Here is a 15115-nt window from a genome sequence, read left to right as displayed (position 1 = left end):
TGGACATGAATGGATACATGTGATCAGAGCGGATGCCCACGTACGTGTCACCCGTCAGAGGCGTATCAGGGGTCGCATATCACTACAACTGGACACGCCCAACACCATTACAGAGCCTTCACCAGCTTGAACAATCCCCTGCTGATATACAGGCTCCACGGATTCATGAGGTTGCCCCCATACCCGATACGTCCATCCGCTCGATCCAATTTGAAACGAGACTCGTCCGATCAGGCAACACGTTTCCAGTCATCAACAGTCCAATGTCGATGTTGACGGGCCCAGGCGAGGCGTAAAGCTTTGTGTCGTGCAGTCATCAAGGATACCCGAGTGGGCCTTCGGTTCCGAAAGCCCATATCGATGATGTTTCGTTGAATGGTTCACACGCTGACACTTGTTGATGGCCCAGCATTGAAATATACAGCAATTTGCGGAAGGGTTGCACTTCTGTCGAACGATTCTGTTCAGCCGGTGGTGGTCCCATATTTGCAGTATCTTTTTCCTGCCGCAGCGATTTCGGAGATTTAATGTTTTACTGGATTCCTGATATTCTCTCTACACTCGTGAAATGGTCGAACGAGAAAATCCTCACTTCGTCGCTACCTCGGAGATGCTGCGTCCCATCGCTCGTGCACCGATAGTAACACCACGTTAAAACTCTCTTAAATCTTGATAACCTGCCATTGTAGCTGCAATTACCGATCTAACAACTGCGCCAGACACTTTTCGTCTTATACAGGGTGGTCCATTGATCGTGACCGGGCCAAATGTCTCAAGAAATAAGCGTCAAACGAAAAAACTACAAAGAACGAAACTTGTCTAGCTTGAAGGGAGAAACCAGATGGCGCTATGCTTGGCCCGCTAGATGGCGCTGCCGTAGGTCAAACGGATATCAGCTGCATTTTTTAAAGTAGGAACCCCCATTTTTTATTATACGTTCGTGTAGTACGTAAAGAAATATGAATGTTTTAGTTGGACCAATTTTTTCGCTTTGTGATAGATGGCGTTGTAATAGTCACAAACATACGGCTCACAATTTTAGACGAACAGCTGGTAAAAGGTAGTTTTTTTAAATTACAATACAGAACGTAGGTACGTTTGAATATTTTATTTCGGTTGTTCCAATGTGATACATGTACCTTTGTGAACTTATCATTTCTGAGAACGCATGCTGTTACAGCGTGATTACCTGTAAATACCACATTAATGCAATAAATGTTCAAAATGATGTCCGTCAACCTCAATGCATTTGGCAATACGTGTAACGACATTCCTCTCAACAGCGAGTAGTTCGCCTTCCGTAATGTTCGCACATGCATTGACAATGTGCTGACGCATGTTGTCAGGCGTTGTCGGTGGATCACGATAGCAAATATTCTTCAACTTTCCACACAGAAAGAAATCCGGGGACGTCAGATCCGGTGAACGTGTGGGCCATAGTATGGTGCTTCGACGACCAATCCACCTGTCATGAAATATACTATTGAATACCGCTTCTACCTATGTGCCGGACATCCATCATGTTGGAAGTACATCGCCATTCTGTCATGTAAAGAAACATCTTGTAGTAACATCGGTAGAACATTACGTGGGAAATAAGCATACATTGCACCATTTAGACTGCCATCGATAAAATGGCGGCCAATTATCCATCCTCCCATAATGCCGCACCATACATTAACCCGCCAAGGTCGCTGATGTTTCACTTGTCGCAGCCATCGAGGATTTTCTGTTGCCCAATAGTGCATATTATGCCGGTTCACGTTACCGCTGTTGGTGAATGACGCTTCGTCGCTAAATAGAACGCGTGCAAAAAATCTGTCATCGTCCTATAATTTCTCTTGTGCGCAGTGGCAGAACTGTACACGACGTTCAAAGTCGTTGCCATGCAATTCTTGGTGCATCGAAATATGGTACGGGTGCAATCGATGTTGATGTAGCATTCTCAACAACGAAGATTTTGAGAGTCCCGATTCACGCGCAATTTGTCTGCTACTAATGTGCGGATTAGCCACGACAGCAGCTAAAACACCTACTTAGGCATCATCATTTGTTGCAGGTCGTGGTTGACGTTTCACATGTGGCTGAACACTTCCTGTTTCCTTAAATAACGTAACTATCGGCGAACGGTCCGGACACTTGGATGATGTCGTCCAGGATACCGAGCAGCATACATAGCACACGCCCGTTGGGCATTTTGATCACAATAGCCATACATCAACACGATATAGACCTTTTCCGCAATTGGTAAACGGTTCATTTTAACACGGGTAATGTATCACGAAGCAAATACCGTCCGCACTGGCGGAATGTTACGTGATACCACGTACTTATACGTTTGTGACTATTACAGCGAAAAAAGTGGTCCAACTAAAACACTCATATTTCTTTACGTACTACACGAATATGTAATAAAAATGGGAGTTCCTATTTAAAAAACCGCAGTTGATATTCGTTTGACCTATGGCAGCGCCATCTAGCGAGCCAACGATAGCGCCATCTGGTTTCCCCCTTCAAGCTAGATCAGTTTCGTTCTTTGTAGTTTTTTCGCTTGATGCTTTATTTCGTGAGATATTTGGCCCGGTCACTATCAACGGACCACCCTATATAGACGTTGCCGACCGCAGCGCCGTATTCTGCCTGTTTACATATCTCTGTATTTGAATACGCATGCCTATACCAGTTTCTTTGGCGCTTCAGTGTATAAGCTTCTCTAATTTTGTCTTTTGTGGTAATTTTGGCTTCAGTTATGTGATGATCATATACTTATAACGCATCATAAATAGAGTGCTGAGCGTTCAAGAAGTCTCCAAGGAATAACCATATGCCAATGTGATTAGAACTATGTACGATGCACAGTCTGTATACAGGGTGTTACAAAAAGGTACGGCCAAACGTTCAGGAAACGTTCCTCAAACACAAAGAAAGAAAATATGTTATGTGGACATGTGTCCGGAAACGCTTACTTTCAATGTTAGAGCTCATTTTATTTCATCTCTTCAAATCAAGTTAATCATGGAATGGAAACACACAGCAACAGAACGTACCAGCGTGACTTCAAACACTTTGTTACAGGAAATGTTCAAAATGTCCTCCGTTAGCGAGGATACATGCATCCACCCTCCGTCGCATGGAATTCCTGATGCGCTGATGCAGCCCTGGAGAATGGCGTATTGTATCACAGCCGTCCACAATACGAACAAGAAGAGTCTCTACATTTGGTACCGAGGTTGCGTAGACAAGAGCTTTCTAATGCCCCCATAAATGAAAGTCAAGAGGGTTGAGGTCAGGAGAGCGTGGAGGCCATGGAATTGGTCCGCCTCTACCAATCCATCGGTCACCGAATCTGTTGTTGAGAAGCGTACGAACACTTCGACTGAAATGTGCAGGAGCTCCATCGTGCATGAACCACATGTTGTGTCGTACTTGTAAAGGCACATGTTCTAGCAGCACAGGTAGAGTATCCCGTATGAAATCATGATAACGTGCTCCATTAAGCGTAGGTGAAAGAACATGGGGCCCAATCAAGACATCACCAACAATGCCTGCCCAAACGTTCACAGAAAATCTGTGTTGATGACGTGATTGCACAATTGCGTGCGGATTCTCGTCAGCCCACACATGTTGATTGTGAAAATCTACAATTTGATCACGTTGGAATGAAGCCTCATCCGTAAAGAGAACATTTGCACTGAAATGAGGATTGACATATTGTTGGATGAACCATTCGCAGAAGTGTACCATGGAGGCCAATCAGCTGCTGACAGTGCCTGCACACGCTGTACATGGTACGGAAACAATTGGTTCTCCGTAGCACTCTCCATACAGTGACGTGGCCAACGTTACTTTGTACAGCAGCAACTTCTCTGACGCTGACATTAGGGTTATCGTCAACTGCACGAAGAATTGCCTCGTCCATTGCAGGTGTCCTCGTCGTTCTAGGTCTTCCCCAGTCGCGAGTCATAGGCTGGAATGTTCCGTGCTCCCTAAAAGACGCCGATCAATTGCTTCGAACGTCTTCCTGTCGGGACACCTTCGTTCTGGAAATCTGTCTCGATACAAACGTACCGCGCCACGGCTATTGCCCCGTGCTAATCCATGCGTCAAATGGGCATCTGCCAACTCCGCATTTGTAAACATTGCACTGACTGCAAAACGACGTTCGTGATGAACACTAACCTGTTGATACTACGTACTGACGTGTTTGATGCTAGTACTGTAGAGTAATGAGTCGCATGTCAACACAAGCACCGAAGTCAACATTACCTTCCTTCAATTGGGCCAACTGGCGGTGAATCGAAGAAGTACAGTACATACTGACGAAACTAAAATGAGCTCTAACATGGAAATTAAGCGTTTCCGGACACATGTCCACTTAACATCTTTTCTTTATTTGTGTGTGAGGAATGTTTCCTGAAAGTTTGGCCGTACCTTTTTGTAACAAACTGTAATATGTGAAGTCATTTCGATGTCGTACATTTGCTCCAGGGGTATTCGTCTTTCATTTTTTATTGTTGTGCTGTAATAATTCGTAGACTGCGATGTTGTGTGGGGTGGAAATGGGTTACCTTGTGGTTTTCCAGAAGCTCTGAGATGCTGGAGCTCAGGTGTTCGCCTTTCATATTTTGGCACGTAACTTGGCACGTCGGCTGGATGCCGCAGGACTGTGTCCCGTAGCTGCGCACGGCGACGACGTCGGCTACGGGTGGGGCGTCGATGTCGGCACGTCTGCCGCCGTGCGGGTGCGTCTCCGAGTCTGCGTCGTCGTCTCTGTCGCCGGAAGGAGCCATCAGCTGCAGCAGCGCCACCAGCCCGAGCAGCGAGATGGCGAGCCAGCAGGCGGCCACCAGCATCCACACGCGCCGCCTCCTGCGGGCACCGCAACCACACACTCACACTCCTCTGCCGTCACACCCTGCAGGGCGTGCAGTCGACCTAAGCCGTTTCTATTTTCAATAAATAAATACCTAACCGGAACGAAAAGTGCTTCTATCAGAGCACAAAAAGGGCGAATGTTCCTGGGAAGAATTATGGATGTAAAAGAAGGGAACTAACTTTTTGACTTGTATGGTAGCGTCAAAGAAATTTTTATCAAAACATCTTGACATATTCGCGACTTGTTTGCACCGTGTCAAGTAAAGTAACATATTACACTGCCGAAAAAAAATTAGTAAACCTGGAAAGACGACGTAGATTTTGATGCGATAACGGCATGCCTACTCGTGAAATGTTCGTACGGGAAAGACCTCATCGCTACCTCGGAGACGCTGTGTCCCATCGCTCGTGCGCCGATAGTAACACCATGTTGAAACTCTTAGATGTACTTACGAGGGTCACTCCAAAAGAAATGCACACTATTTTTGTAAAAATACAATTTTCATTCTGCATGTGTGAAGGTTTTACGGTGTGTAGATACATTCTTCCCGCTTGTTTTCAAACTTAGCTCAACCTGTTCCCGTAAGTGGCGCCGCCGCAGGATGTCTTCAAGATGGCTGCTACACTTTACGTTCGTCCTACGACCATAAATATCTATGGTCGAAGCGTTCGTCATAAGCAACGTGCTGTCATAGAATTCCTGTGCTGTGCTGTGAAAACGAGACTGTGGGAAACACCCACAAGACGTTCAAAAAGGTGTATGGAGATGCTGCTGTCGATCGCTGTACAGCTAGTCAGTGGACAAGTAGGTTACGTGATGAAAGCGGGCACGGTACCTCGCAGCGGCAGGCCTCGTACTGCACACACTCCAGACAATGTGCAGAGAGTTAACGAATTGGTGACTTATGACAGACGCATCACGGGAACGAATTGTCACGCTACGTTGGGATAGAGGAAGGAAGTGTTTGTAGAATACTGAAAGTGTTGGCATTAAAAAAGGTTTGTGCCAGGCAGGTTCCCAGGATGTTGACAGTGGCTCACAAAGAAACAAGAAAAACGCTATGCAGCGAACTTTTGGAACAGTACGAGAATGGTGGAGATGAATTTCTTGGAAGAATTGTGACAGGTGATGAAACATGGCTCCATCATTTTTCACCAGATACGAAGAGGCAATCAATGGAGTGCCATCAAGCAAATTCACCCAAGAAAAAAAATTCAAAACCACACCTTCTGCTAGTTATGGCTACGGTGTTTTTCGATTCCGAAGGACTCTTGCTTGTGGACATCATGCCAAGTGGACCCACTATAAATTCTGATGCATATGTGACGACACTGAAGAAACTTCAATCTCGACTGAGTCGTGTTCGACCACATCGGCAAAAGCAGGATGTTTTGCTGTTGCACAACAGTGCACGGACACATGTCAGTCAAAAAACCATGGAAGCGATCACAAAACTCGGATGGAAAACACTGAAACACCCGCCTCACAGTCCTGACCTGGCTCCATGTGACTATCATCTCTTTGGGAAACTGAAAGACTCTCTTCGTGGAACAGGGTTTGAAGATGATGATTCTCTTGTGCACGCTGTCAAACAGTGGCTCCAACAGGTTGGTCCAGAATTTTACCGTGCGGGTATACAAGTGCTGGTTCCAAGATGGCGTAAGGCAGTTCAGAGGGATGGAAATTATGTGGAGAAATGAAAATATTGTTCCTAAAGGATTTATCTACACACTGTAAAACTTTCAAACATGTAGAATAAAAGATGAATTTAAAAAAAATAGTGTGCTTTCTTTTGGAGTGACCCTCGTATAATGGTTTCAACGTCATCTGCCAACAGATAGCGTAGTTACACACCTACCAAAATGTTTTCTGTGTTCACCCTTTAATAGGGAATGCTCACAGCCAGACGGCTTAGTGTGGTGCAGATGTGTGAAGCAAGAAGGCAACCATGCCAGAGCTGCAATCATGCTTCCTACAGCCAACTGAGCGAATTTGAAAGGGGCCAAATTGTGGCCGTCCAAGAGGACTTTTCCGAGAATTGGAACACATGTTGGACGTGCTGCATCAGTTGTCAACGATGCTGGTATCAATGGTCACGTGAACGTTCTCACACCATTACACGAGGTTCTGGACGTCAACGCAGTAGAGACGCCCGCCAGGATTCATCGTATTGCAGGGACAGTAGTGGCACATCGTACAGCTACCAAAGCACAGGTATGAGGGCTTGTAAGCCCAGGCGTGTCAACATGAGCTGTTGCGAACCGATTATTAGCACTGGGACTATTGACACTGCCACAGCATCGACATGCACGGCTCGACTGATGCCTTCAGAAAATCACTTGGATGATGGAATGGCGCGCCATGATCTTCAGCGATGGATGAAGATGATGCTCGTTTGCGCGTACGACCCAGACCTGGTGAGCGCTGTCTCGTAGAGTGCACTAATTCAAAACATACTGGCTGCACCCCAGCCCTTATGGTCCGGGGTGAGATAAGCTACAACTCCCGTACAGCTTTTGTGTTTCTGGTGGAGACGCTAACCAGCGTTCGGTACGTGTAGAATGTTATTAGGTCCACTCTTTTTCCTTTCTTGCAGCACGAAAGTGACGTTTTGTTCCAACAGGAAACGTTCGCCCACAAACTGCACGTGAAACTCAAAGAGCACTGCAAGAGCTGCGGCAAATTCCCTGGTCAGCACGATCTCTAGACTCGTCTCCAGTTGAGGGCTGTGATGGACGAGAAGTGACTCATGCGACTCGTCAACCAACAACCGTTTCTGAACTACGTAAACATGTCGGACAGGTGTGGCATAAAGTAAATGTGGCAGGACAGTATTCGCCTTCTTTACGATCGACTGGATGCCAGAGTCGTAACGAAAAAGGGATAAAGCGAGGCTGTCTTGACGGAAGCAACATTTCTTCACCAACAGCTGTAATATGGTGTGACCGAGCTGCTGCTGCGTGAGATGTAGGAAAAGTCAAATCAGTTACATCTTAGAACTTCACTCCAACGTTTTATCTCACAACTCTCGAAACATTTGCTTCCAAGTTCCTCAACAGATACGAGGCACTATTTTCCATGTTTCCATGTTGCCTTTAGCAGCTCTATCCTTTACTAACTCGTTTCGCGACGACCACTCTGTGCTTACCTCCTCGACAAAAGATGTTCAAATGTGTGTCAAATCTTATGGGACTTAACTGCTAAGGACATCAGTTCCTAAGCTTACACACGACTTAACCTATATTATCCTAAGGATAAACACACACACACACACACACACACACACACACACACACACACACACACACACACACACACACACATGTCTGAGGGAGGACTCGAACCTCCGCCGGGACCAGCCGCACAGTCCATGACTGCAGCGCCCTAGACCGCTCGGCTAATCCCGCGCGGCGCCTGCTCGACCCTACGTCAAAATAACAGATTTGCTTTTGCACAGGTTGCCTTATAGTAATGTTGCAACAGGACGCTTGAATGATATGTTATTGAGAATTAAACATTTCTTCATAATAGTGAATTTTCCAGAGGAGAAATAAACCAAACAAATACATAAATAAATACAAGTGCGTTCTCTTACGACAGTAAGACAAATGCTCGATTGGCTACATAAAAGAACGGAGATAATCACATGTGTTTCATAGTTACCCGAAAATAAGACAATTTGGTCTCGAAATGTATACTAGAAATGTGAAATTAGTATCAATATAAAATAAAAATATAGCTGCGAGGAAACTGACTTTCACTGGAATAAATACGCGATATTGGATAATTCAAGTCTCAGAGAGCTGACCAAGAATTGTTACCACAGCAGAATTTTAAGTGTCGGTGTTATATCTTGCGGGAGATGATATGTCAATAAGCGTCCTTCAGTTTGCCCATGAAATGCTTACTTCGCCGTATGCTGTGTGAGAGGTATCGGTGGAGCAACAGCAGATATATTTTTGTCGTACATAACCTATGCCAACAATGGGCGGAAGGATTTTTTATTCGGAACTCAACAGTCAGTTCTTTCAGTGGACTGTCTAGTGTTATGATACAGTTTTTCGTAACAGTCCTACAACATATGTAAACTGACAAACATTCGTATTAGAGATCCACCCTCGACCTGAATAATTGGTTGCAATCAGAGAAAAGAATTGATATTAAGTTTACGAGTAATTATCAGTTTCCGTAGTAATCTGAAACAGAACTGCATGCTAGTTGGACATAACGGAATGTTTTTGGAGGTACACAGGCAGACACGGGAACATAACCAAATGTCGGAACAGTCTGGAGTCCTTTTACAACCTTAGAGAACTCTGAAGATTTGACTTGTGTAAGCATGAACAGTTTGCCTCTAGAATCCAGAACAGGTGTGACATATTACCTTAAATAGTTCTTTGTATTGTCTTCATTACTTGTATTCTATGTTAAACAATCTCACAACAATCACAAGATACTTGCGCTATTATTCTCGGTTTTCCCCCGACCTTCATGTTGGATTCGTCAGGTTTGCGATGTCAAGGAATGCTTTTTCTAAATAAGTATTAAGAAGTAATTTTTGAGAACATTTCTCGTGGAGAAACAGCGGTCTGGCTAAAAATACTTTAAAATGGATTAAAAAGAGTCTTGACCGCAATAAAATATTTATTTCCAATGCTTACCGGTTTCGGTCAGAATGTGACCATTTTCAGTCCATTTTTACCATGATAGTAGGCGTGGCGATGAACGGAGCAGATTTCATGCCTCTACGACCGTCCACTGCTCAAGTTGCTGCAGTCAACATCCGCATGGAACTTCCGACACTATCTACTAGGTCATTTATATATATTGTGAAAAGTAATGGTCCCATAACACTCCTCTGTGGCACGCCATAATGGCGGTACTAGCACCACTCTTTTGCGACTGCGTGAAATTTGAGTAGACATCATCGTTCAGATGTAGAAACATACCTGTCAGCTTTCGTTTATGTCACACATCTCCTTCTTGGTGTTGCGATAGTTTTCGGTCAGTGTAATTTAGATCACTTAGTAGTTGTCCGTGAAAGCAACTGATAAATTATAACTCCTGCAGAACGAATCACGGTGGCTGGAGTTACTATACTAGTTTACGATGATGATAGCCAGTCTGATGTTCATTTGGCACTGACGCATTCTCGTGAAGTGCGACAGAATTAAAGTCCATTTGGTTGGGCAACAACTGGGCACTAAAGGTAGTCAAAGTTCGACACTAGAATACCAGTATTGAAGCACCGTGTGTGCTGGAGGTCACGTCGGAGGAGGTGAAGTTCCCTGGGTGATGACTGGCTGCTCGTAATGACTGCGGTGCCGTATCCTCTGGATTCGGATGTTGCTGAAAACACATACTGTAGGTACTGGTGGTCGCTCTGCTTCAGAACTGCTTGCAGTGGCTCAACGGACTGAGCTGGCGGAGAGCGGCCGGCCGCCGTCTCGTATATGTCCGGCAGTGTGATGTCTGGTCGATGATGGGTTGGCTCGTGATTCGCGAAGTAGTGCTTCCGATTGTGGCGCTATTGTCTGGGACGCATGGACTGTTGGTCTGAGGCTGGCTCCTCTCATGGCGAAGCTAGCGCCACTAGTTTCTGTGATGCCAGCTGGCTTCAAAATAGCGTCTTCGATTGTTGTGGCTGATTTGCCGTGCCCGTTGTACTGTTGCTGTATGTGTCTACCAAGGAAATGTCTCCTGCGGAGCCAGAGCATGGGCAACCTGCAGGTCATGCCTGTAGTGCTGGTAACAGCTAGAGCAGGCGAAGGCTTGGATACAGCAGCTACATTCTGTGCTTGACTTCGATTGGCTGGAAGACTTAAAAGTTAATGAATTTTGTGGAGCAGTTTGGAACTCGCGAACTTGTGGAGTCGGCTGGCAGCCCTCGTGGGATGTAGAAGTCGTGTGCCGTCAGGGACGGAGATTTTGTTCTTATAGTGTGTTTCAGAAGCTGGGAGAAGATGGTCCTTGATGATCAGCTGAGTTATTTATTGCAGTACGTAAAATCGTGAGAGTCCGAAAGTGCATTTCCACAGGCGGGCAGGGACAGCGTGTTGAGACTGTCGTATCACATATCGATATTACCCCACTGCATATCATGGCTGGAACAGGAATGGCAAGTTTCTGACTGACACCGACAGCGGTCGCGCGGGATCTGCCTTCTATCGTCACAGTATAGGACGCTCTGCGGCAGGCGATCAGCCCACTTGGGTTTGGAGCCACTACACTACGACGCCTTCGTTTATGCATCATCATTGTTCACATTGTGATAGCTGGACTCTGACTCTTTCAGCATTATTTGGAGAAATAAGTAAATCTTCTGTTTACTGTATTAACTTTCTCGCTATTCATTTCTGCTCCTGTGCAGCTTTCCTACAACAACAGTTGCTGTACCACTTTATAGCCGGCGTCTCCTTAGCATTGAGTTCAAAACCGTACACAACAGAGTCGCTCCCGTTTCTAGGTGAGTTGGGAAACGCTCAACGGGCAGAGACTTCAAATCAAATCGTAAACGCAAGTACTTATCTGGATGGTGGATTCAGTGAACATGCCTGACTTGGCACATGTTAATTCTAAACAAATAATACCATTTATTGGCATAGAAATTTTGAGTGTGTGTCTCTGTATATTCTATGACCTATTGAAGTCTAACGGTATTCCAGGTTTGTTGTTGTGGAGAGTATCGCCAGAAGTTGTGAGGAGCCAGTTGGAAGATGAAAGAGTGTAACGTCCAGCCGACATCGATCTCCTTAGAGATGGGAGCCAGTTGGAGGTGGTGAAAATCTTTCTGATAGTAATTGGATTGCTATAGGAAATTAGACTGAGGTGACAAAAATTGTGGTATAGCGATAGGCACACATACAGGTGGTAGTCATATCGATGCATTTGAGATGTGGTGCAACAGACGAATGTTGAAAATTAGGTAGAGTCTTAAGATAAGGAATGGGGAGGTTCTGCTCAGAATCGGAGAGGAAAGGAAAATGTGGAAAATACTGACAAGGCGAAGGGATAGGATGATAGGACTTCCGTTAAAACATGAGGGAATAATTTCCATGGTAGTAGAGGGAGCTGTAGAGAGCTGTAAAGAAAGAGACTGAAATACATCCAGAAAATAATTGAGGACGTACGTTGCAAGTGACACTAGAGGCGACAGAGAAGCGATTTTGGTCATTATAGGAAGCCAGTGGCTGATAAACTAACATAACTGAGCACAGATTTGCTGCGAAAATTGGAGGCCTCTGCCTACAGCCCTCTGCACAGTCGAAGGTTTTCTTCAAAACCCGAGATTTGAGGTAACCCCACATCAAGAATCGCCTCACTGTGACCCGGGTTCTACTGCCACCAAGATGCATGCGTGTGGCTGAAATAGGCCGTCTCCAGAGGACAGGGTTATGCCATTTGGACGCCACGTTGAGACAGTTTAACTGACTGTTACAAACACCAGCAAATCGATAAGAAATTGCCAGTTTTTCTGATAGGCAATTAATGGTGTTGTTGTTCGCTATCTGCTACAATTAGGTAATCCGAAATTTCGATGACAACTCATAATTACTATCCGCGCGGAGTGGTCGAGTGGTTTGAGGCGCCATGTCACGGATTGCGCGGCCCCTCCCGCCGGAGGTTCGAGTCCTCCCTCGGGCATGGGTGTGTGTGTGTTCTTAGCATAAGTTAGTATAAGTTAGTTTAAGCAGTGTGTAAGTCTAGGGACTGATGACCTCAGCAATTTGGTTCACTAGAAATGCACACACACACACATACACATACACACACACGCATAATTACTGTCGCATCTGGACCACCGCCACTAAAGTAATTTGCCACGTTTGACTGCCTTGTGCCATCGCTACACAATATCCCTCTCGCTCGCACCCCCCCCCCCCCCAAATTAAATGCTTCATTTCCTGATTTTGCACGTGTTCTTTGATTATTTATACCTTTAACTTTTCTTAGTTGACTGTGGGTTGTCTCCTGGTCCAGTATCAACTATCTCGTATCACTTTAACTACCTATTTCACTGCCTTTTATATCTTGCTCAATAGTAAGCTTTGTTATTGATATATTTGTGTGTCTTTTATCAAAATACGTATGTTCGATTGAGTCTGTAGGCCACTGTTATTTACGTAGAGCTGTGCTATTTTCCTTCTGTCCGCGTATCATCCCGTCTGATCTTCTTCACTGTGATTGTGATTACGAAGTCGAACTACGGCCATAGCAGGAGATGAATTCGATGTTTTAGGCAAGGCAATGAGTGGAGCAGTGCGTGCTCGTATCCAGGCCACATAGCTGGGGACGTGGTTTCACCTCAATACTAACAGATACGTGTGGAAGTCTGACTGGAATTTTTCGAAGCATTACAGAGTCATGCATTATATATCACTCCTTCCTACTCTGTCCTCCCCCATACCAACCTCATTAAATGACATCAAGACTTTCACTCTGAAAAATGTGGATTCTGCAGAAATACTGCTTCTTTTTGATTTTTTTTTCGGTCATCACTTTCACAGTCGCATCCCAGACTTGAGGGTAGTGTCTTACTATTTGAATAATATGTTGCATAGTAATCACACGTGCACTGTTCGGTTGAAACCACATCAGGCATTCCAGAGCTGTGCTGGGACACACACACGCACACACACACACACACACACACACACACACACACACACACACACACACAAATTCGGTTTACGTATGCAGTGTGATCAGAAACAGTCTGGAAAGTTTGTAAGGTTGCGGGAAAGGTTGTTCTGAGAAACAGTTGTTAAGAAAAAACTTCGTTTCGTTGTGCCGTTTCCGAGCTATTTAGCGCCACCCAAATTCAAGCAGCCTGCCAGAGACAGTGTCGCCAGACGCGTTCTTCTTTGGTTTTCATCAAACCGCACAAACATAGTCTTTGCCACCTAGCTTTAATAGATCACTTTCTAAAAAGAAACATTTTAACTGGTAATGGGTATTTGAACAAGTGATAACTCAAGGACACACATGTCATTTTAGTTCGTGCAAGTGCTTGACTTTGCGCTTGAGACGGCCTGATTGGCTAATTCCAATGTTAAATAACTCAGAAACGGTGCAACGTACCGAATTCTTTTCTTAACAATTATTTCTTAGCACTAGCTCCCCTGCAGCACCCTTACAAGATTTTCAGATGTTTAAATGTTTTTGTAGGTGTAGACGGAACCATCTGGCTTCAGCCGGTTCTGGACTCCTGATAGCGGAATGACATAGAAAAAGTATAAGAGAGTGCATCAGACATTTGAGCCTTATTGAGTTTCACGTCTTTTTTTTCAACTGGCAGAGTCTGTTTTGGTAAGGATAATCGCACTTGAAGGCCAAATAAGAACGCATCACTGGAGATCGAATTTCCCGTCTGTCGTAGTGATCACACGTTGTTCTTGCTTTCTGCAAATTTCACTGGCAGGGTATCTGAATTCTGCGTTTCTTTCTGTGATGCATGCAACGGTAGGAGTAGCTGTTTGGCAAAGGTGTGACTCGGCTTTTGTCTATCGGCGACAGGCCAGTCTCCACATATGGCACATGCTTTGTGCTGTGTCGCGTAGGCGCGTCCCGAACGCTCTATCTTCCATTGGTGATAAGAGCTGACATGGGTGTCGAGATACCTAAAGATACGGTTTACACGCTCATTTTGTTCTCTAAAAGCGTAGGTGGAGTAACAGCTGTTCGCAGGAGAGAAAAATCCCCCTCTGTTTCATTGTTTTTGTCAGTAGAGAATCTGCCAGATGTATTTTTACGAAACCAAAAATGCTATCTGTTTCTGACTTAATCTATCTTTCTTCGATTGCCATGTACTGCAGAAAATTACAATTCCCTAAACATAAACTGATGGATCATGCGTGCTTGTGCGCACGCCCGCACGTGCAATGTGTGTGTGTGTGTGTGTGTGTGTGTGTGTGTCAGACTTCACGTGTTTCTCTAATTATTGGCAGTGTGCTGAAGTGTTTGTCAAATAAACCCTGTGTCAAACGTGTTTGAGAGAAACTTTGATTGACGGCTGATTTGGCAAACAAGTTTGACTGTTTATGAATGTATTTGTCAAACAACAGCCAGTTGCTTGTCGAACTATTATCTGCAACTTAAAGATATGTGACAATGGAGGAGATTTCGAAGACTTAAAATTTTCACGAGCATTGCACCACGTACATTGCCCATGAGTATCTAAATGCTTTGTGACACGATGCGCATAACACGACAGCTGCTTCAAAAGAAACGCGAAATTTG

General features: G+C 45.0%; 1 protein-coding gene across 1 annotated transcript in view; it reads right to left on the bottom strand.

Moving 5' to 3' along the window:
- Window positions 1-15115, bottom strand: part of LOC126176473 (leucine-rich repeat and fibronectin type-III domain-containing protein 5-like) — a 280061-nt gene that overhangs the window by 125539 nt on the left and 139407 nt on the right. Inside the window, exon 3 of the mRNA XM_049923628.1 lies at window positions 4569-4869. Within this exon, the coding sequence (XP_049779585.1) occupies window positions 4569-4869 (301 nt within the window). The remainder of the gene's footprint in view (window positions 1-4568; window positions 4870-15115) is intronic.

The sequence above is a fragment of the Schistocerca cancellata genome, chromosome 3 (assembly GCF_023864275.1).
Source record: "Schistocerca cancellata isolate TAMUIC-IGC-003103 chromosome 3, iqSchCanc2.1, whole genome shotgun sequence".
NCBI classification, from domain to species: Eukaryota; Metazoa; Arthropoda; class Insecta; order Orthoptera; family Acrididae; genus Schistocerca; species Schistocerca cancellata.
This window is presented reverse-complemented; position numbering and strand designations above follow the sequence as displayed.